This window comes from Rutidosis leptorrhynchoides, unplaced genomic scaffold (genome assembly GCF_046630445.1).
Source record: "Rutidosis leptorrhynchoides isolate AG116_Rl617_1_P2 unplaced genomic scaffold, CSIRO_AGI_Rlap_v1 contig424, whole genome shotgun sequence".
NCBI lineage: Eukaryota > Viridiplantae > Streptophyta > Magnoliopsida > Asterales > Asteraceae > Rutidosis > Rutidosis leptorrhynchoides.
The window spans coordinates 1-22,834 of NW_027266657.1; the positions used below are offsets into that span (position 1 = coordinate 1).

The 22,834-nt window shown below is 33.4% G+C and overlaps 3 protein-coding genes across 3 annotated transcripts; all 3 read left to right on the forward strand.

The window, feature by feature from the left end:
• Window positions 1-348: 348 nt before the first annotated feature.
• Window positions 349-1,334, forward strand: LOC139883590 (probable LRR receptor-like serine/threonine-protein kinase At1g29720; the record flags this gene model as incomplete). The annotated part of the gene is made up of 3 exons (XM_071867749.1): window positions 349-589; window positions 840-990; window positions 1,098-1,334. Coding segments are annotated over 3 exons (629 nt in total), but the record flags the coding sequence as incomplete, so codon positions are not given.
• A 5,542-nt stretch (window positions 1,335-6,876) lies between these two features.
• On the forward strand, window positions 6,877-8,338 carry LOC139883594 (multicystatin-like). Its single transcript, XM_071867754.1, has 2 exons — window positions 6,877-7,077; window positions 8,006-8,338. Exons 1-2 carry the CDS (start codon window positions 6,877-6,879, stop codon window positions 8,336-8,338), a joined length of 534 nt encoding a protein of 177 aa, XP_071723855.1.
• Window positions 8,339-19,593: 11,255 nt separating this feature from the next.
• LOC139883593 (putative MO25-like protein At5g47540) lies at window positions 19,594-22,461 on the forward strand. The gene is made up of 11 exons (XM_071867753.1): window positions 19,594-19,716; window positions 20,263-20,424; window positions 20,576-20,694; window positions 20,825-20,899; window positions 21,009-21,102; window positions 21,235-21,294; window positions 21,683-21,751; window positions 21,871-21,969; window positions 22,049-22,093; window positions 22,193-22,295; window positions 22,394-22,461. Exons 1-11 carry the CDS (start codon window positions 19,594-19,596, stop codon window positions 22,459-22,461), a joined length of 1,017 nt encoding a protein of 338 aa, XP_071723854.1.
• The last annotated feature ends 373 nt before the right edge of the window (window positions 22,462-22,834 follow it).

Consider the following 22,834-nt stretch of genomic DNA (forward strand, 5'->3'; position numbering starts at 1 on the left):
AATGGAAATTTACATTTCCTGATTTATGAGTATGTGGGGCACAAAACTCTTGAGACGGCCCTGTTTGGTAATATTATTCTCTGATCCCCCCCCTTTCAATAAAATTATTAGAGTCTGTCTACTTCGTGTTTAGAGCATACTCCATCTTGCTTCAAACATTGTTTTTACAAAGTTCCGAGAAAGACGGAGCATGTTCCAAACACAAAACAAACACACCTTGATGATTACTTAAAGATTGAGAAGAATGCAGTCCTAATTAGTGATTACTTCTTTTTTAAGGTCGAGCAGATTGATTAGAAATAGTTTCTATTTCTTAAGAATTAGTTGCTAATTAGTGATTATACTCAGACGCTTCTGCGTTAGAACTGAATTGGAAAGCTAGACTGGAAATTTGCAAAGATATAGCAAGAGGATTGAAGTATCTCCATGAAGGCTCAGAATTTAATATTATCCATGGGGATTTAAAAGCCAGCAATGTATTTTTAATGGATGATTCTGATCCGCCCACGGCAAAGATATCTGATTATGGATTAGCAAAGTTTCATGAAGAGGAAAACCCTTTTTCATCCACCAAAAAGCCTAGGAATCTGTAAGCAACCTTTTACTTTTTTTGATAGAAGTTTTTATTGAAATTTTATTAACGTGGTCGAGTGTTTGATTGTGTCAACTGTCTCCGATCTCTGGATGAAACTTTCCTCTAGGCTATAAAGAGCCGTAGGTGATGAGGAGAGAGCATCGTCCATATCCAAAATTCATCAGTTTTATATATATAGCTAAAACAAAATTCCTCAATTTTTTTTTACTAATGCTTGTAAATTCTTTCTTTGTTCTGCATATAGTATGTATATTGCTCCAGAGTATGCTTCATTGACAGATATAACGGTGAAAGCAGATGTTTATAGTTTCGGTGTTCTTCTACTTGAAATAATAAGTGGAAAGCGCTGTGTAGAATACAAAGGAGACAAACCTACTGAGATTCTACTATTTGAGGTAATTAATTAGTTATAATACTCAAATATAAACTTCATATATGTATAATGTAATTCACAAGCTAGTTATTTATTGACTCAGCTAATTAACTAAATTGAAAATTGCAGGCAAATAAACTTAATCGAGAGAATGATTCTAAGCGGTTGGTTGATAAGAGAATAGAAAATGAAAATGAAAGGGAAGAAGCAAGTTCGTTGGTGGAGTTGGCGATGAAATGTACTAACAGAGTTCCTGAACACAGGCCGAAAATGTCTGAGATTTTGGATAAACTTGAGTTGATTGGAAAAGAAAATGATCATCATGAGATCTCCATTGACAAATCTCATGCTGATGATTATCCTTGAGACCAAGCCCAATCTCATGGTTCTTCACGTATGATTATTAACTAATACAACCTAGCCATAAATTTCTAATATTCACTCTCCAGGAGTGGAAATGTCAACCTTCCGGAAGAACAAATGTCGAATCATTAGGCCACTGCCACTGGTTCGCAGTATGATTATTTTTTTCCTAAGTGATGGAATTTTTTAGTGATGTTTGTAATGTGATCGGGATGTTCTAAAATATTGATAACGAGTGGGTTTGTAATACAAAATATTAGTCTTCTTAAAGAAAATTAAGCGAGGACAGACATCCAGAGTGTTAGAGAGTTTTGCTTTCTAGAGAATTGCAATCCTCCTATCCAGACTTTAGGAATATTGTTTAATGATTTGTAGGTACTGTATTTGGAAGACGATTTTTGACAGTTTTAGACAGTCGTTTGATCAAATTTAGTCTATACATGAATTTCTTCAAGTTTGCAAGTCGAAGCAGATTTTTTGAAAATAAGATTATTGGGGGTACATGTTTGGGTACAATTACTTAGGGACGGAGGCAGTATTAGATATACAATTTTCCTAATGTGAAAGTCAATTCATTGGTATTGAACCTGGATAGAAATCTAGATATATTCATGCATTTATTCCTCTTTTGATATATTGACGTTGTAAAAAAATTCGATCAATCTGTTACTATTCTTTTCTTTAACTTACTATGTTAATGGTGAGGATTTGATGCGCGGCGTGTCCGAAAAAATGATACATTGTATTCATAAAATGACATTTAAACTAGATCAAACTAAATAAATTTTATTACTCGAAATTTAAAGTGAACGAAGAGAATAATAAATATAGACATATATCAAAATTTGATTCGAAAATAAAACCAATAATTACATCAATTTTATTAATTTGATTATCTTAGTTATTTGTAAGATACTGTAAGATTCGATGTAGATAATGATTTTGGAAAAAATAAAATTTTATTCAAGCCATTTTGGTCAAAATTAGAAACCGTATATCCCTGACATAAAGAACCGTAACTAAAAGTTGTGAAAGAAAACTTGACAAACATTTCCTTTTCACAATCCAACATTCTATAAATTAATTCACACAAAAAGGCAAAAACCACCTCATACTAAACAAAAGAACAAAACATGCAAACCCATTTCCTTCCTCTCTTTGTTCTGCTCATAATCCTACCTCTCTCTTCCACCGTCTACGGTGGTCGGAATTCGGATTTAAATGATCTAAATCCTAATGACCCGTTTGCAATAGGGTTAGCAAAATTTGCAGTGGATGAACACAACAAAGAAGCAAAGACATCGTTGGTATTTGATAGAATTACTCGACCGGTAGTCGAGCCGTTCTTCGATCCGAGAAGTTTCAATATTTATTTGCTCGCAAAAGACGGCGCCGTGACGAACTTCTATAACGCAGTTGTCATTGTGACTAATAATCATAAGACTCTTAAGTTATTTCAGAAACTAGATGACTGAGCTTTAGGACTCGATCGATCCAATATAAAATACATGTTGAATAAATCGTGTTTTTTTACAAAAATAAATAAAAATATTGTGATTACTTGTATAATTTGGGTTCTTTGGGTTTGATTAATTAATTAATTTCGATTGAGCAATTCTGTTCCTGTTATGTCTTTCTTCAATTTAAGTTTGTGTTTATAGTTTTCCGGCAATGATATGTTAGCAAAACGTTCGTAATTAAATGGAAAATTAATTAATTTGATCAATATAATTAAGTCCATAAGAAATGTCAAATCATGTGAAAATTCATCGGCTGCCTGCAATTTGTTAGTGATCGGAACTCTCAGGCCATAAAAAAGTGATCAGTTACTGATCGGAATGTTTTGTCTGTAATTTCTCGAGTACCTTAATATATATCGAGGATGTTTGAAGCGACAAAATCCATGCTCCAAACACACCGACGAACACACTCTTAATATCTATATACTCGGACGTACGAAAGTTTTTTCCATTTAATCATGCAAGTGATATGAAATGCAAGTCATGTTAGATATATGTAGCGTGAAAATTGTAAAGTTGCCTTTCCTATATGCATGATCAGTTGTAAAAGAAATGAAGTTGATTGTGGAAACTTGAAATCTGCTCAAGCTAGCAAAGTTGAAGAGATAGTTGCGGAGGGAAATCAAATATCCTACACATTTAATCATATAGGATACATCTTAAACTTTCTTTTTTTTTTTGGAAAAAAATATAAATATTTTTTGGTTAATGTAATAATGTCTCATATCATGTTCATTGTTTGAATATCGTATATGTAATTAGTGTTATTTATTTTTTTGATAAATTATACTGTATGATTATTAAGTTATATATTGATTCTCAAATCTCAAGCAATTACGTAAAACGCTTCAAACGTCTCTTTGCACATAACATTCAAGTATTTTTTCCATCTCTCAATTTATCAATTTTATTAATTTTTTTTTTCATATCAAAAAGAATAATTCGTATACATAATTTAGATCGAAATGTGTTGTATTTCTCATTTTATCTTATTCTATGTATCAATATCTTAAAAAGCAAATATTGAGAGACGGATGGAGTAATTTATAACATGGATCCGTACGGATTTAATTCCGGAAAGAATTCACAAAATGGCATTAAAAATCAATTTGTGAACATCTAAAGTTGTTTAATGCCATTTTTTTGCTTGATTAATACTTAGCTAAACGAAATTATTTTTAGTGTTTTTGTCATTGATTACTGTCACGACCCAAACCCACGTCATGATCGGCGTCATAATCCATTCAACCTTGGGACTACGACCAGCCTCAAAATACCAAATTCCAACCAAGCACAACCAACAACAAGTTTAATAATTACAATACGACTTCCGACTTTAAACAAAAAAAAAATCGGCATTATAACATCTATGCCCCCAACAATCCCACAAGCCAGAAATCGCAAGTCATACGAACAGGTTCTACCAACACGGAGTTACACTAATTTCAAAAGTTTACATGGATAATTTACAAGTCCAGACGACTAATGTACATAGGGGATATACCAAAAAGAAAGATCCTAAGCTCCTGGAGAAAATCCTCGAGTAGACGAGTCAAGAGTATGGAACCTAGTCCTGCAAAATCTGGAAAGAAATATATATTTTTGGGTGAGTGGGGGCCACTCAGTAAGTACCGAATATAATATATTAAGCAATATAATCATAGTCTAATAAATTATAATCCCAAGTAATCTCCAAAACAGTTATAAAAAAAAACGTTTTGAAACCATGTGTGAAATCACAAATCGATTTATCATGTAATCGAAAGCATATTGAATACCCCCAAAATATCAATTTCACAAAGTGTAATTCATCAAAATACGATCCCATGAAAAGTTAATTAAATCACAATATAAAATCGATTTCAAATCTCAATAAAATCATAATCTCTTATCATGGGTTAATCTTCATGGCACGTGCTCCCTAGAACATGTCTAGGTACGAGTAACGACACGCCACCACGTCTTTTGGCTTAGGTGCGCAACCTTTGGCCTCACCGTGGGCCTGTCATCGTTACGAATCGGTCACTCTATCCTCAATGATAGCAAGTGACAGGACCCAAAACTAGATAGTCATATACTCGGTATACGGCCGTATCCTACACATATGCCAATCCAACCAAGTCTCGAATTTCTTAAAGTAACCATTTTTAAGTCCAATCACGGTTCAAAAGTCAATGCGATCTCAAATCAAGTTTCCAACATATCTCAATATTATACATATAGAATATCACCAATCAGAGTGAATCAAAGCAGATTTCCAAACATATTTCGACAATAACGCATTTTTCTCAAATAATAATTAAAATCAAGTTTTTCAAATCAAATCATATAATATAGTATTACTATTAAGGAAATACTTAAGACAACGGTTTATTAGAAAACCGTTATATTACGCAGTATCTTATATACGGTACTTACCTCCCCCAAAATATGCTACAAATGGGACCACTCAAGTCTGGTCACCCGCTTGATCTCCGTCACCTATAATATTAATATTATTATAACAATTTCGATAATTAATATCAACTCATAATTTTATATGAAATGCCGTGAATGCATGAAATGCAAGCTAATGTCGATTCCAATACACGCAAATCAATATATCAAGAATGTCATAATTAAATTTCGAGTTGTCATAACACACTTTTAAAACAATAGCAATAGCAATTCAATTAACTTCCTTTTAACATAATCTAAGCAATAGAGACAATATAAAACCTTTAGTTTTCAAGGTCATCATCATGATAATTAATTGTCAATAAACACTACACATACACTTATGTATCGATTTTGCAATATTAACATAAGTACTGGATGACCAGATAACTCCTAACTCTATCTTTCTACAAGCTGAACTAAATAATGGAACATAGTACTAATTAATCTCACACCAACCTTATAAAACAGTCAATTCTAAATATCAATCAATATATATACGGTCTACTACACCACAAAAGCATCAAGCAATCATTTAACATCCATACATCTCCTAATTTAATTAATTTAACATTAGATTAGATGACAAATATGTCTCCTTACCTCCTTTCTTTTTTCTGCCTTCCTTTCACTCTTTTCTTCTCTCCGTCTCTCTCGATGTCTATCTGTTTCTTTCTTTTTCTTTTTTTTTTTCTGCTCCCTATCTATATCTCTTTTTATCTATAGCATATACTATATATATATATAAATAAGTGAGTGAGTCCCTATCTATATCTCTTTTTATCTATAGCATATACTATATATATATATATATAAATAAGTGAGTGAGTCGGTGGAGCTAAGCTCCACCATCTTCTTCTTTTTTTCTTTTTAGTCACGTGGGACCCACATACATATTATATATTACATTATTATATTTTTAATGTATCACTACAAAAATGCATGTAATGTCACGATATCGTCTAATTCTAATCGTGCGTCTTTATGATATGATGAATATATATATGCATAATATTAATTAAAAAGAATTATGTCTAACGGATTAATATTTAGGATGTAACAATTACGATGTCGAATTTCATCAAATTACAAAGAAATGTACCTCAAGTCGACGGTAAATTAAGTCGTCGATGAGAGTGGAACGTACGATATTGTCAACGGTAAATATTATTGCTAATTAGTGACAGATTCGGGGGAAAGGTTTTAATTTGGATATAAATTCCAATTTTATTAATTTCTCGATCTTAAAGTCGATTCACAATACATTTTATCAAGAAAAAAAAATCTAAATATAGTCATAAAAATGTAACGTAAAAAAAGATTCGATGCCTAATTTAACGTTTTTATATATATCATGATTAATGATGGAATTAATGTACCAAAATATTATATACCTATTCACACACTATAAATTCACTCAATAAAATTAACAAATCATATTACCCATATAGTAAAAATAGAATTCCACGTATACATTAGAGATGAAAACCTATTTCCTTTCTCTCCTCGTACTCCTCCTCCTCTCTTCCACCGTCCTCGGTGGTCGGAATATTGATCCATCGGACACTATCATAAATGATCTTGAACCGATGGATCCAAATAATCCGCTTCTTCCAACGTTAGCAAAGTATGCAATAGCCGAACACAACAGATTAGCAAAGACATCTTTGGTGTTCGACAAAGCTTTTGGTGGAAGAAATGACAGGTTTTTCAACCATTACATTGTTGATTTCTTCGCACTAAACGGCGCCGTTCGAGAAGATTATGAAGCATCTGTATACTGGGATCCTGTTAATAAGCAAAATAAACTTCTATACTTTAAGCTTCTTCAAAAGCTTAATTGAACTCCAAATTAAGTAAATATATTTTTATTTTTATTTTGGTGATTTAATAAAATTACGTGTTTTTAATTTTTAAAATAGTGATGAATTGATGGTTTATGTTTTATTTTTGTAATTGATATGAATGAACGAGCAATATTCTTGTTCGAGATTATATTATGTATTTTTTCGATATTATGTCCTTGTTTATTTGTCACTTTAGAAAAAAAAAATCATCGATGTCATCTCATAAAATTAGTTAAAAGAAAGGAGGTAGATATTAGAATATATGTTAAAATTAAGGGGTATATCTTATTTTGATGATTTTATCAAAAAAATATCTTATTTTGATGAAATATTATGGGGGTTTCTTTAGAATATGCCACAAGTTATGGACTTATTTGCAATTTACCCTTATATATAATCATATAATTTCTCACAATTAATTAGACCTATCATCAATGTTATTATATTATATTATAAAAATTATTGGATAAATATATTCTTCGACCCAAATAAAACCTCTCTCCTCATATAGGGCTCATTCATCATAGAAAAATAAAATGCCGATCAAAGCGCGAATATTTTATTCCCATATAAGTTCATGAATTAGATTATTGAATTAGGACTTTGGATGGATATATTAGACGTAAAAGAAAATATAAAAAATGAAATCTTATATGATATGATATGATATGATATTATATACAAGTTGCCATAGTATTAATTTTTTGCATGATTCGCCATACCCAACTTCATATAAATCCATGCCTTACACACTCCATAACTCTTCATCACACATCTCCGAAACACACACCTCCCAAAAACCAAGAGAAAAAAATAAATATCTAAAATGAAAAATAGCCATATTTTCCTAATTCCATTCCTTATCATCCAGATCCTTATCCTCCCTTTCTCCTCCTCCTCGGCAGCGGTCGGTGGCGGCGGCGGTTGGACGGAGATGAAAGATGTAAATGATCCACATGTGAAGGAGATTGGTAAGTTTGCAGTGGAAGAACACAACAAAGAAGCAAAGACTTCATTAATATTCAAAAAGGTCATTAGTGGACGGACAAAAGTCGTTTCCGGGAAAAACTATAAATTCATTTTGTCCGCCGGTGATAAAGCGGCCGGGTCGTTGACGACTAGCATGTACCAGGCTATTGTCTGGGAGAAACCATGGCTTCATTACAAGAATCTTACTTCCTTTAAGTCTCTTCTCAAAGCTTGAATTCAACATATATGGTTTAAAAAATATGAAATGTCGAAGAATAGTCGGGTGAATTAAATCTTTAATGAAATGTTGTCGAGATCTAATAAAGGGTTAATTTTTTTTCTTGTTTTTCTTCTCTTTTCAATAATGTGTCATACGTACGAATGAGGTGATGTAATGTTCGTTTATAAATCAATCCGGCTCGGACAAAGCAATTCTCATGTTGTGTGTTGTTTTGTTTATAATTAGTGAAACTATATACTTAATTTATTTATGATTAAGAGCGTATTACTGCTATAATTAATTAATACATACCAATCTCCTCATCGCAATGCTAGTAATTATTAATTTGGCTGGTATATACTGTACATAATCGAGTTTAATTATTTTCATCCCTTCAAACTACAATGACAACTCTTATGAATTGGTTGAATATTCTCTTAATCTTCGAATAAATGTCATTAGAAGTCATTTTTAAAGAAAAACGATACGAAAATAGAAATAGTTTGTGGCAAAATTTATAATAATTAGATCGATCAAAATGGAGTATTTTCTTAACCTCTCAAATCAAAGTGAAGAGTCAAATATTGGTTAACTTATTGCGTATTGGTCATCGTGACTTCACAACTCACATTCACACAACCGACATAACATACCAATACGAAAAGGAAACAAAAAAAGAAAACATTTAAAAAAAAGTATGGATAAAAAATAATAACAGTATGGGACCTTAACTATACAAATTTTACTAATTGGTTGCCTAAACTATTACAACATACATCTGGCTACTTAAACTATTACTCCGTCATACATCTGGGTCCGAGGCGTTACGGGATGCCTACTTGACACAAACAACTCCGTTAAGCACCCGATTTTTTCCATTTATCATGCTAGAGAGGCAGGATTTTCTCTGGACGATGAACCAAAAGGGGATCAATGTATGGGGCCCACTTGTATCCTTTAGTCGGCGTTATGGTCGAAAAGGGCGCTTAACAGAGCCGTGTTGACACGTAGTCATTCCGTAACGTTTGGTACCCAGATGTATGATAGAGTGATAGTTTAAGTGGCCATGTATTATTTTTATAGTTTGGGTGGTCAATTGGTAAAACTTGCATAGTTTAAGGGCCCACAGTAGTAATTTTCTTTTGCCTTTTCATTTATGTTCATTTCATGATCATGAGCCTGAAAAATGGTTTTTTTATTCTTCTTAATATCAATTTGTACTACATAAAAAAGTCAATTTGGACTAAATAAAAAGAGTATTAAAGAGAGTATTTTTCTCCGTACAATTATAAGAATAATTGGGTTTACGGAAAATTGAAGAAATTAAGTTCCATCAAACTTCTCGGATAATTAATAAAATCAGTTTCTTGTACTGAAGTTCTGAGTGATCAGGTTCTAGTAAATTAGACTATTTCTTTATATAATATAAGTTTTTCAAGTCTTTCAAATACTACTAGATTTTGTCTTTTGAAAATACAATAAAATCTGATATTCAAGTTGGTCACTTTTATCGTTTATTTTTCTTTTGACAGGGATGTTTGGCATTTGTTCTCACTCTTTACCATATTATAGATACGTTGGTCATATAATTTTGTCTCATTTGCCATGCATAAATATCCCGTAAGCGTTTTTGTAATGCGATCTTACATTACAATATGCTTTTGATTTGGTTTTATTAAATTCCATTGATGGACGTGATCCACAATTAATCGTACTCAATAATGTCTTTATAGGGTATTGGGAGAACATCTCAACTTATATTGAATCTAGTCAGACGGAGTGTACCTCTATCGATCTATCGTAACCCTCAATGAGTGGTAGGAGACGTTTAGAGGATGGTCGGCCACTATTAGTGGATAGAGTGTGGCAGTTTATGGTTGCCGAAAAACTACTCGACGTGATAGACCCTCAGTTAAGGGAAAGAGAGGGATTCGCATGGAGGAGGTGGAAAGAGTTCTACATTTGGGACTATATATATTGTGTCCATATCCAAAAGCAAATGTAAGGATAATTGTGGGATTTAGTGGTTAATTGATTAGAGAAGATGAAGAGACGGAGAATTGGGGGATTTAAGGTTCGTCGACATTTGAAATTGAGGCTTTTTTTCTTCTCGTCTCTCGCGCATGTGACTGGGCCGAATCTCTTTGTTCGGCCCATTTGGATAGCTCCGGCCCAAATGCTTGGTTCAGTCCATTTCTTCCTCCCAAAGTCAATGCTTCCTTCACCAACAAGACAAGTACAAAGCACAGCTTTCTTGTCTCCCAACTTTGATGTTTCCTCTGCTAATTCCGGCTACCACTAGAACAGAGATCAACATCAAACCTTTCCCGTTTTAGCTGCAAGATATTAGACAAAAAAAATTTTAGTTAATCATTCTAAGTTTAGATTTTTACTTCAAAGAGTTGTATAAAAGGGCTACTTCATACAATGTAAAAACTAAGTAAAGTTAATAACAAAACTGAAATTCTCTCAACTTCTCTTAATCAATTTCAATATGGTATCTAGAGCCAATTGAGAGGGCTCAGTTTTACAGATTAACTTCACCTCATATCAACCTTCAAATTCAAAATCAAAAACCACAACATTCACTTCTCAACAATGACTACAGATTCAGAAATCTCTAGCTCACGCCAAACCACTCAAATGTCACCATGCCTAATTTTTATTTACATCTCAGTGAGACTCCAACTCAAGCACTGGTTTCACCCCTTCTAGACAACAACAATTACCACACCTGGTCCCTGGTCTAATTCCATGTCTATGGCTCTTAGGTCTAAAGTTAAGTTTAACTTTGTGAATGGTAAAATTCAAAAGCCACAAGAAGATGATCAAACCTTTTCTGATTAGGACAGATACAACATCACTGTCTCCTGCTGGTTGATGAACTCTGTGTCTCTTCAATTAGGCCATCCATCTCTAGATTCAAGACTGCTCATGCCATGTGGAAATCTATCTGCTCAAACAAGGTGACCTCAATATCTCAGATTATTATACTAAGATGAGAATATTATAGGATGAGTTTGATGACTTAAGGCATATTCCTGAATGTGAATGTGCCATAAAATGTGAATGCAAGGCTCTCAAAGTCATAGAAGAATACTATGAGAATGATAAGATTATCAGATTCTTGAAAGGGCTAAATACAGTTTATGCTCAGACAAGATCTACAATAATGATGTTGGATCCAATACCATCACTTCAAAAGGTGTATGCTACTGCTGCTCAGTTTGAGAGACAGAATATCGCACCTCTAGAGAGTGATGAACCAATCCTTGCAGCTTTCTCATCTGCCAAGCCCCAAACCAATCACAACCTCATCCTCCCTACAAGAAAACTTCATATGGTAAACCTATTTGTTCTCACTGTGGTAAAATAGGACATATTGTAGCAAAATATTTCCTCCCAACTTCAAATCATAAAAGGTTCTTCTGCAATTGTTGCTACTGCTACAGAATTAGAGACACGGCAAAACACTTCCACTATCTCCATCTCCAGATGATTATGAGTCCTCGAAAAGGCAAGCATAGTCCAACTCTCAGTTTCAGGTCTCTATGAGTAACATGGCCAGCACATCAAGCTTTTCTAATGGTAAGTTTTCAAAGAAAACACTCAAAATAAAAAAAAAATCATGGTTGTTGGACATAAGTGTAGCAGACCACATCTGTTGTTCAAAGAGCTATTTTAAAACTATGAGTCATATTTCAATCATCATATTCAACTTCCAAATAAGCATTTCATTTCAACAACTCATATAGGAACCATATAACTAACTCGGACAATCACATTGTGTAATGTCATGTATACTCTAGAATTTACTTTCAATTTGATTTCAGGAAACAAATTGATAATAGATTCTAATTGTGTGATAATGATCTACTCCAAAAAGTGTTTTATGCAGGACCTGAATTTAATGAAGATGATTGGATCAGCTGAGCAAAGACATGGACTATATTTTATGAATTTGGCAGACTATTTTGTGAATCCTAATCCTAGGAATTTTGTTAATGAAAAACTCTCTTCTGTCAACGTAATAGCAGACCAAACTAAGAATGATTTTGGATATCTGGCATTTTAGACTTGGTCATCCGTCTAGTGCCAGATTATCCTCTTTTAAGTCAATCAATAAAAATGTTAAGTTTAAGCAAGATCATATTTGTGATGTGTGTCATTATGCAAAGCAAAGAAAACTTACATTTCCTATCAGTCATTCAATTGCCAAATCTAGTTTTGATCTGATTCACATGGATATATGGGGTCTTTTCATTCCATCTATGCAAGGACACAGATACTTTTTAACCATAATTGATGATTATAGCAGACATACATGGATTTTCCTAATGAAAGCTGAATCAGAAACTAGAGATCATATTGCACATTTTTGTCACTAGTCCTAACTCAATTTGATAAAAGGATAAAAGTGATTAGAAGTGATAATGGTCAGGAATTCAATGATTTTCAATTTTATGCATCACATGGTATATTACATGAAACTTCTTGTCTAGAGTGTCCTGAAAAAATGGGAGGGTGGAGAGAAAGCATCAACATATCCTAAATGTTGGAAGAGCATTGCTATTTCAAAGTAAGATACCTCTAAAATTTTAGAGTTATGCAATATCACATGCCATTCATTTGATTAACAGGACACCAACACCAATTCTGAACAATAAAACACCATATGAAGTGTTGTATGGTAAAGTCCCTGACATATCACATCTAAGAGTCTTTGGTTCTTTATGTTTTATATCTACACTAGATAGGAACAAAACTAAATTTACACTTAAATCATCTAAGTGCATAATGATGGGATATCAAACTGGTACCAAAGGATACAAAGTGCTGCATTTAAACACTCATAACATTTAATTAGGGTATCATATGGTGTTTCATGAGCATGTGTTTCCTTATAATGGACCTAGATGATTTGTGTCTATTGTTTCCTATGAGAAGTAGAAATTCACCTGAGTTAGATGATTGTCTTGATGAAATGATTGTGCCTAATAACATTGATGAAAATGATGTCCCCATAGAAAGTCCATCTGATGTGTTACATGTTGCTCCCATCTCAATTGATCAACATGAAAATCAAGTAAAGACAGTCCTTAGAAAATCTATTAGAAACAGATTTATACCAAAATATTTGTAGGATTATCACTATAATCTAGTCCAGGCCTTGGCAAACAAAATCATAAGTCTTTCCTCAAAGATTCAAGCTATATTCCCATTCCAGGTACTCCACATTTAGTCATAAATCATTTTGCATTTTCAAATTTCTCTCCTAATCATTTAGCATTCACTTTAAACATATGTTGTCAAAAAAAACCATACACATTCTGTGGCGCCCGCTCCAGACCCCACCTTAATAGGACCGGATACGGTGCTAACTAATCATTCTTTATCTTACTTCTCCAATTATTCATTATTATTAAACATAATATCAAATATTAGATCCAAGTTTGCCACAATAATTATTACAGATTAATATAAATTGCGGAAGTATTTCTTAATTATTCAAATAACACACTGAGTAAATGACACGAAGAAATCCTAATGCGGCGGATCCCACCTTATTCTTTATCACGCACTTGTCGCCGTACCACTAAGCCTGTCGCGTCGAAAGTTACCACACTAGCCTGAAGAGAAAGAAACATGTTTTGTAGAAACTGTAAGCTATAATGCTTAGTGAGGTTTTTCGTTTGGAGATAAATCTCGATGATTAAATCATTTCAAACTTTATTTTAATATCATATAAAGAGTTTCTGAAAACCAAACAAAAATCTTCATATTATATTCTTAAAATAATCGAACCTAATCAATGAAAATCAAATATGGATCCCTAACAATAGTAGCTAGCTAATTTAGTGATCCTGCCTATCATAAAGCGTACTCCACCACGCACACGGGACATAAACTAGACATGAGGCTAATATCTAGTAAGGGGTACCATCTGCACAGATCTCAACATGGATCACATAAGGACCTGGTACTCTATAAGAATTGGTCAATCATGTGTGACCGAATTAAATCTACGGGGTTCCTTACATATTATACTATAAAAGCAAAAGATTTCATGAGGATTTTTGAAGGTTCTCTCCCGTTTTTAAATCTATATAATTTTATTTATATATATATAAAAATATATAACTATGCCATACTATTTAAGGTTGATAAAACATCGAAAAATTCGATAAGGGTTTATATGGCATAGTTTTTAATTGAAAGCAATTAAAATATTCATGTAATGAGAAATAAAATAATTCACCTGTGTTACTTTACCGATAAGCGTGACTCTATCATCCACGTAACTTATAAACCTATTATAAATCGTCGACTATTAATACTACGACTAATTAAACTATTACGAGACATTACACGAATTAAATCCTACACGTCCCACTCGTCGTAATAACTTTAATTTGAATTTAAAATATTTTATCTACTTCACTTAATATCAATATACTTTAGAACCATTTCATAAATTTTAATCTCTAACCAATTTTTTATTAATTCAATTAATCAACTAAATTATTTTTCTACTTAAAAATATTTAGAAAAAATCAAATAATATTCCCAATCTCTTAAATAATCTATTATCATTTTTCCATAATTTTCTAAATTGATTCAGAATCTTAATTAATTTTTAAAACAATTAATTACATTAAACATATATCCTATAACTTTGAATTATTCAAAAATCGGAATAAATTAAATATGTTATCTTTTAAGTCTGATTTTTACATATTATGTTTAAAACAATGTTTTTATCCTACCAGAAAAATTTGGTAGGTTCGGAGCAAGTAAAACTGTAATTATTAGGTTCGGAATGATTGGTTTAAAATAGGTCCGGGTGATGGAAAAGACATGACTGCCCTTTGACTATTTGAAGGACAGAAGGTATTTTGGTAATTATTTTAAAAGTTGTGAGGGCAAAATAGTCATTTAATCGAAAATCTATTTTATATACTCGATTTGGACCGAAAAAATTCATTTTCTTCTTCGATTTTTCCCTCTCTCTCCCCTTTTCGTCTCTCTCTCTCTCTCTACACAGTCGGTGGCCGCCGGAATTTTCCCAGATTCGGGCGACCTCCACGGCGGTCCGACCGCCGTTCACGATGGCGGCTGTTGGCGGTTGTCGCCGGAATTCGGCGAAATTCACATGGTCGACTCGTTTCGACGAGATAAACACGATGGTGTGGTCGGTTTTTCCATATCTTACTCTGTTTAGCCTAGAAATCCGATCAAAGATACGGTTTCAAATTTTTAAAACCTTAGACCCGGTCTTCGTTTTCATATATGTTATTCTAGACATCCTTCTCATCATTTCTATGTAATTTCCGTTTCAAAACACAAATTTTAGATGGGTTACCGCCAATTCAAAGTTTTTGGTATGGAATGAGAAAGATATTTTGGTATGGAATGCTATGTTTTTTTAGCTATACTCCTCAAATGAAAAAATGAAGAGTTCTGAAATTCTACTAAGATGTACAAAAATCGATCAGGACAGAAACCTAATGACTACACTTTTGTTGCTCTGGTGGTCACTGCAGCTAGTAACCTGCAAGTCTATACATGCATGCTAAATGTGGAAGCATGGAAGATGCTTCTAAAACATTTAATTCCACATAACAGGGAGATGTTGTCGATTGGAATTCCATGATTTCGACTTATGCACATCATAGAATAGCAGAAGAAGCTCTAAAAAATTTTGATGAAATGATTAAGGATGGAATCTAGCCCAATTGTGTCGCTCTATTGGGCGTGTTATCGGCATACAGGGTCGATCGAAGAAGCTCTGAAAGTACTAAAATATATGAAATTAAATTTCACGGGTCTAGCTTTTTATTGGAATAATAACCCATTGATATTTAATTCATGAAAGATGATTAAATCAAGTTATATTCACACAGAACACTCATGCTTCCACAAGTAAAATAATAAAGTAAATGGAAAAGCATTAGAAGTTGACACAGATCCAGTAAAGATTTACTCAATTTGGAAAATATGTCATCTAAGGAAATCACCAATATTGCAAGTTATGTTATAACCAAACCAAACACAAAAAAAAATATTATCAAAAAAAAACATTAAAAGTAAAAACTTTGAAGGTCTAGAGGCTTGTTTGCCCATGTGCGGAGAAGGTCCAAAAATCGGCACCTTCTTCCTTCCCGTGATCAGATAGAGATGCTTTTTTTCACCGGTGTATTTATTGTGAAAGGCATACATCTCTACCAGATCTCCAGCAACAAGGTCCCTCTTGTTGACAAACTTGAAGAAGGCTTGGTTCTCGTTGGTTAACACTAACGTCTTCAAGATTTCTTCCTCACGGACATTTAGGTTCCATATTTCGTCATCACTATCGATTACTTTGAAATCAAGCAGCCTTTGAGATGTTGCCTCCTTCTCTTCTCCGATAATGAGAGTCATATGCATGTAGAGTACAGACTGCTTACATGATATTTGTTTGGATAAAATCATGTTTTCTAGGGAGAAAGAAAAACCAAATAAGTTTCCCAACTTAGAGATCTATTGGCAACCAGGAATACAAACAAAGACCTCATAATAATGAACATGTCAATATAATAAGAGACAATTGGTCATAAATGCACACCTATATAGATAAAGTGAAGATAACAATTCATCTAAATGATGAAATTTGTCTGTCATGATAGTGAATCACAATATAAGTCACACAAACCCAGAAAGACACTATAAAGTAGAGAAACAAAGCTTCAGACACCAACTCAATCACTTATAAGCTCATGTGCAATCCTCCCTCATCAAAATTATTTCAACCATCAACATATGGTATCACAAGTAAGTTTCATTCTCGATGTGTGGGGGCATGTGAGTCCCACATGAATCCAATCAATCACTTATAAAATCATGTGCAATCCTCCCTCCATCCACTCAACCCAATTGTGGGAACCAAAAGTGCATTCTATATGAACCCAGAAGGATTATTTCCATTGCCCTTGATGCCCATAATGTTGTTTAATTGTGTATTAATGTTGAAATTTTTCATGTTGCCGACCCATGGTATGCTATTTAGTCTAAGTGGTAGCCGTAGCAAATTCTTATACTCATCTACAGTGGGTACTAGCACCGCGTTGTTAAACACAAACCCTCCAACTCTAGGATCATAGAACTCAAGGGTAATCTTCATGAAAATCATGTCAACCTCAAACTAAATCAGATCAGCTATCAACCTATATCGCTCTTCAAATATTTTTTTCTCTGCTAGTGTAAGGTTGCTACCCTCGACTCACCTCTCTATCTATAAAAAAAAACCCTCCCCAGAGGAGAGCAGAAGCTCCAGGATGAGTATGTCCTGGATTCATTCCCGGATTCATTCTCGGTGGTTCTCCTGTAGCTGGATTCTTCGGAACCACAAGAATCCCTATATCTGTATGAATCAATATTATTACATTCCAATTCCTTCCCGGTACCTCCACATTTTTTTCCATCAAGAATATTTTATAAAACTCTTGGACTCCCGAATAAGTCTTTCAACTTGAACTGAGGTGTATCGTTCCCATGTGCTTGCGAAGTCGTTTTGTCTTTTTAAGATGGAATCATGAGGGAAAAAAAACATTTTCAATTAGATTAGAGAAAGTTAAATTTACAAAATAAAAGAATAAATGGAATGCAAGCACAAAAATTAGACATGGTCACGGGTACATGACCCGACTGGTCAAACCCGGAACCATAAAAACCAACCCATGACATGGTGGATCGAGCAAGCGTAATGTTGTTGTTGACAAATGAGAGCTTGACATGTGCCACAATATACATAGTCTCAATCCATCCTTCATCTTCCCATTCGTCGGAGATGATAATGACGTTGACAAATGCATAACACACGCATGCATATAAAAGATATCTTCTTTTTTTAGCATTGCATGCACAAAACTAGGAGGAAATCAAAATAAAAATTCAAACCCCAATCTCCATATTAAAGATATTATCCGATAGGTAATATTGAAAGACTTTGGAGAGGATACATTGTAGCCCAACAACAAGGTTAATTTAGAGATAATAATGCATCTGGGTAATAGTACTAGGTTGTGGCTATGTCCTTATGGAGTTATGGTCAAATAATAATAATATGTCGATTCCTAATTGGAGTTGGATTGTAATTAGTGGAAAATAATTTGATTGAAAATGGTTAAATAAGTTGAAACTTGTTCAAAAAGTTTAAGATACAATTTCCGGTAATATATTTTCGAATTGGATCCACCATTTTCAAATGGTAAATTAATGTTAGCTTAATCTTATTTATTTTTTATGACATGAATCCATTCATTCATTTAAAACATCCATATGTGTCTGATTCAAACAACTCGTTAAATGAATAATAAATAGACACATAAAGAGAACGAGGATGAATTTTTACTAAACTATGAACTATTTGATTTGCTTTTCACTTTACAAAAGAAAAAGAAAAGGAACACAAGCTCAAAAATGGACAAAAACAAAATCTAAAAACAAAATGTTTCAAAAAAAGAAAATTGTTTGACTTATGGACTTGGAATTCAACTGTGAAAACAAATTTAAAATGGAAAAAGGTTTTCTTACCGAATCTAAAACATCTGAGCTGTCAAAATAAAGAAATAAAAAGAATCTACAACATCGAAGGCGGGTCAAAGATTGAAATAAATCTATAATTATAGAATTAAAAAATCATAAAAAGAAAAATTATTTAATCTTTCTTCAAAATAAAAGTCTCAAGTCTCAAAAAAAAAAAAAAAAACCAACCCGAACACTATTTTGCAAACACATCCAATTTATCAGACAAAATAAAGAATATTTTTATCATTTATTTATATTTTTTCCCAACGAATTCTATGAGTTCTAAACTAACTAATCAAACTCTTCAGACGAAAAGAAAAAAATTATGAAATTATCCCTTATTTTGTTTAGTGATTTCGATGAATCCGTAAAATAGTGGGTTAATTTGTCATTCCAGTTGAGAAAATAAGCAAACAAAAACACTACGCTTACCAAAAAAACCGTCCTTAGCTGTCAGAGCTCTCTCTTCCTCTCTCGGGTCAATTAAAAACCAGAGGAAGAAGAAGCTCTGAACAGCGTTCTAGAGAGAGAGCTACGAGGTGGGTGTTCTGTTTTAGAGAGAGAAAAGATAGGAATTTGTGAGTCTAAGCCGAAAAGGAGAGCCTCCACGGCGGTGGTACGGCGGAGGCTCTCGGCGGCGTTCTTTTCCTTAGCTAAAACTAAGAGATTATCACGTGTTGTTTCTATTGATAACAACCCCCACCATGAGAGTTTTGTTCAAATCGAAGCCGAAAACTCCGGTCGACATCGTCCGGCAAACCCGTGATCTCCTCGCATTCGCCGACAGTCCTCCGGTTGATACTCGAGAATCCAAGCGGGAAGAAAAAGTGTAATTTAGCAATCAAATAACTTGCATTTGGGTTTTTATTGTTCATTGGGGTTTTTAAAATTTGAGCTTGTTTTGTATACTTTGCTTCACTTATTTTGAGTACCCAGATGGATATTTCTGATAAAGATATGATTTTGTTTCTGAAATTTGTGTTTAGTTCAAGCTAGAAGAAGGAAATTTTTGTTTATGTGATTCTGGTTCGGTTCTAAATCATGTTGCTTTGTTGGCTGATGATGATGATGGCTGAATTCTCATAAAGTTATGATTTTGTTCCTGAACCTTTTGTGATTTGAAGCTAAAAGAAATAACTTTTTACAATCTATTGAATCTTACACCAGTTCGGTTTTACACATGTTGGCTGTTTGCTTTCTTGGTTGCTGCTGATGGCTGAATTCTCATAAAGTTATAACCTTGTTTTTGAACTTTTTCTCGATTTGAAGCTAGAAGAATGAAATGTATGATCCTTTTTAGAGAATTCTGACAATTGTCGAGTACGACTATGGTTCGGTTTTAAAATTTCATGTTGTTTTCTTGTTGGTTGCAGATGGCTGAGTTGTACAAGAATTTAAGGGAGATGAAGGTGATTCTCTATGGAAATAGTGATGCTGAGCCTGTTCCAGAGGCTTGTGCTCAGCTGACACAGGAATTCTTCAGAGAAAACACTCTTCGGCTCTTGATTAAGAGTCTTCCCAAACTGAACTTGGAGGTAATGCAAAAAACAGGTTGCAAAATCATGTCATTTTATCGTTCTCTGTAATTTGTTTATAGAATTTGCCATGGGAAGATGTTATGACTTGCATTTTATGTTATGTTGCTCTCCTTCTTGATACTTACACTGCAAGCATCAACTTTTACAGGCCAGGAAAGATGCAACTCAAGTCGTTGCAAATTTACAGAGACAGCAAGTTCATTCGCGTTTGATTTCCTGTGATTACTTGGAATCAAACATTGATCTTATGGATATTCTAGCAGCAGGGTAAGTCCACGTGCTAGTCAGTAAATCAGTAATGAGAAACTGTTTGATGGGAATGATAAAATTTCCATTATCTTCTGCTTTTGCATCTTTTTGTCGCCCTTTGATTATTTATACTGTCTTCTCTTTACAGTTACCAAGACACTGATATGGCATTACACTATGGTGCAATGTTGAGGGAGTGCATTCGTCACCAAAGTGTTGCAAAGTGAGAAAAATAAATGAACTCTTTTACTCTCTAGTTAATTTCCAAGATCAATTGGCTGGCTTGGTGTAATTTGTCTAAGATGAAATTAAACTTTTACTTTATTTCACAGACATGTTTTGGAATCACCACACATGAGGAAGTTTTTTGACTATATTCAAATACCAAATTTCGATATTGCTGCAGATGCTGCTGCGACTTTTAAGGTAACAAATTAGTCCAAACATCAGTAGACTTGAATGTTTTTGCATTGGATGTTCTGTTACTTTACTTGTTTGCATACTGCAATTTTTAGCACTGGTGATCGTGAATCATGATGATGAAATATTATCTTGCAGGAGCTTTTGACAAGGCATAAATCTACTGTTGCTGAATTTCTCTCCAAGAATTATGACTGGGTAAGTGTTTGTTACTTTGTTTTCGGAATATTGTCTACCATTTGCATAATCGTCCATATATGCACATTTTATCAAGTTTCATGCATATAGATCGTAAAATCACATGCACATGACGACAAATATAAGAAGCTTGTGTTGTATAATGAAAGCTGTTGGATTGTGTAACAGCATTCGCAGTAGTTACTTTCTTCGCAAAAAGACTTGTCGATATATGCATATCTTCACACGCCTATCCAGTTCATGCATACACGTGCACTCCAAGAAAGATGCATATGGATATAAACTAAATAGACCATTAATCAAACACGTGATCTTGCTATCTAACTTGTTGAATTCTAACTTTTGACCTGAGTTGATATACTTAATACAAATTTTCTGTTGGTATCAGTTTTTTGCAGAGTACAACTCAAAGCTCTTGGAGTCTCAAAATTACATTACGAGACGTCAAGCTATCAAGGTTAGTGTTATACTAAAAAAAGTTTTATAAGAACTAGTATTACATTGTCACTGTCAGAATCGAGGTTTTTTCCATTATCATAAGTTTTTTTGCTGAAAAGGTTCTTCTATTTGTTGTAGCTATTGGGAGATATATTACTGGATAGGTCTAATTCTGTTGTGATGACCAGATATGTCCGCTCGAGGGATAACTTGAGAATCATGATGAATCTCCTTAGAGTATGATAACTAATCGTTTCTTGAAAAACTGTATTTTTGTATATTTCTTCTCTTAACTGATGAGTTCCCTTCTTGACAGGAATCAAGCAAGAGCATTCAGGTCGATGCATTTCATGTTTTCAAGGTACATATACATTATAATGTGTAGTTTGTGAAATTCCTAATAACTTCTCCAAATTTTCTTTAGAATTCTTCTAAAACCCGATGCCTTTTTCGTCTACAGCTATTTGTTGCTAATCAAAACAAGCCCTCAGACATTGTCAGCATTCTCGTTGCGAATCGAAGCAAGCTTCTTCGTTTGTTAGGCAAGTTCAAGTTGGACAAAGGTATTAATATATATGATCCCCAACTATTTTATTTCTTAACAATTTACCGCCAAACATCTGTTTAAGGACTTTTTTCCCTGTAATTTCTTTTAATGCAGAGAACGATCAGTTCGAGTCTGACAAGGATCAAGTGGTGAAGGAAATTGCCGCCCTTGAACCTAAGTGAAGGAGCTTGTCTCTTGTGTTGTAATCTCCTTAGTAATATTCAGGCTTTACTAGATTTGTCATTGTTTTTAAAAAAGCCATAGTTATTTTTCAGTATTATTGCAGTTATGAATGTTAAATATATGTTAGACATATAGTTTTTCTGAGAGATGGAAACATATGAATGAAATGAATTGGCCTAGGATGTTATGTTGCTGGGGGTTTTATTCGTTTTACTTATAATATTTTTTGAACTGTTTTCCTTGAAAAATAAGTTTTTCTTATATAAAAAAAAAAGGATATTATGGAAAGAAGTACCTATATTTTTAAAAATCGGATTCGAAGTTCTTGTATACATTTCCGGTACATTTTTGCTGATTGAGAATTTGAGATAT

Coding starts and splice junctions, on each gene's coding strand:
- LOC139883594 (XM_071867754.1), top strand. CDS start 6,877: ATGGATCCAAATAATCCGCTTCTTCCAACGTTAGCAAAGTATGCAATA. Junction 7,078..8,005: donor CATCTGTATACTGGGATCCT/GTTAATAAGCAA, acceptor CTTATCATCCAG/ATCCTTATCCTCCCTTTCTC.
- LOC139883593 (XM_071867753.1), top strand. CDS start 19,594: ATGAGAGTTTTGTTCAAATCGAAGCCGAAAACTCCGGTCGACATCGTC. Junction 19,717..20,262: donor AATCCAAGCGGGAAGAAAAA/GTGTAATTTAGC, acceptor TGTTGGTTGCAG/ATGGCTGAGTTGTACAAGAA. Junction 21,103..21,234: donor ATGCTGCTGCGACTTTTAAG/GTAACAAATTAG, acceptor ATTATCTTGCAG/GAGCTTTTGACAAGGCATAA.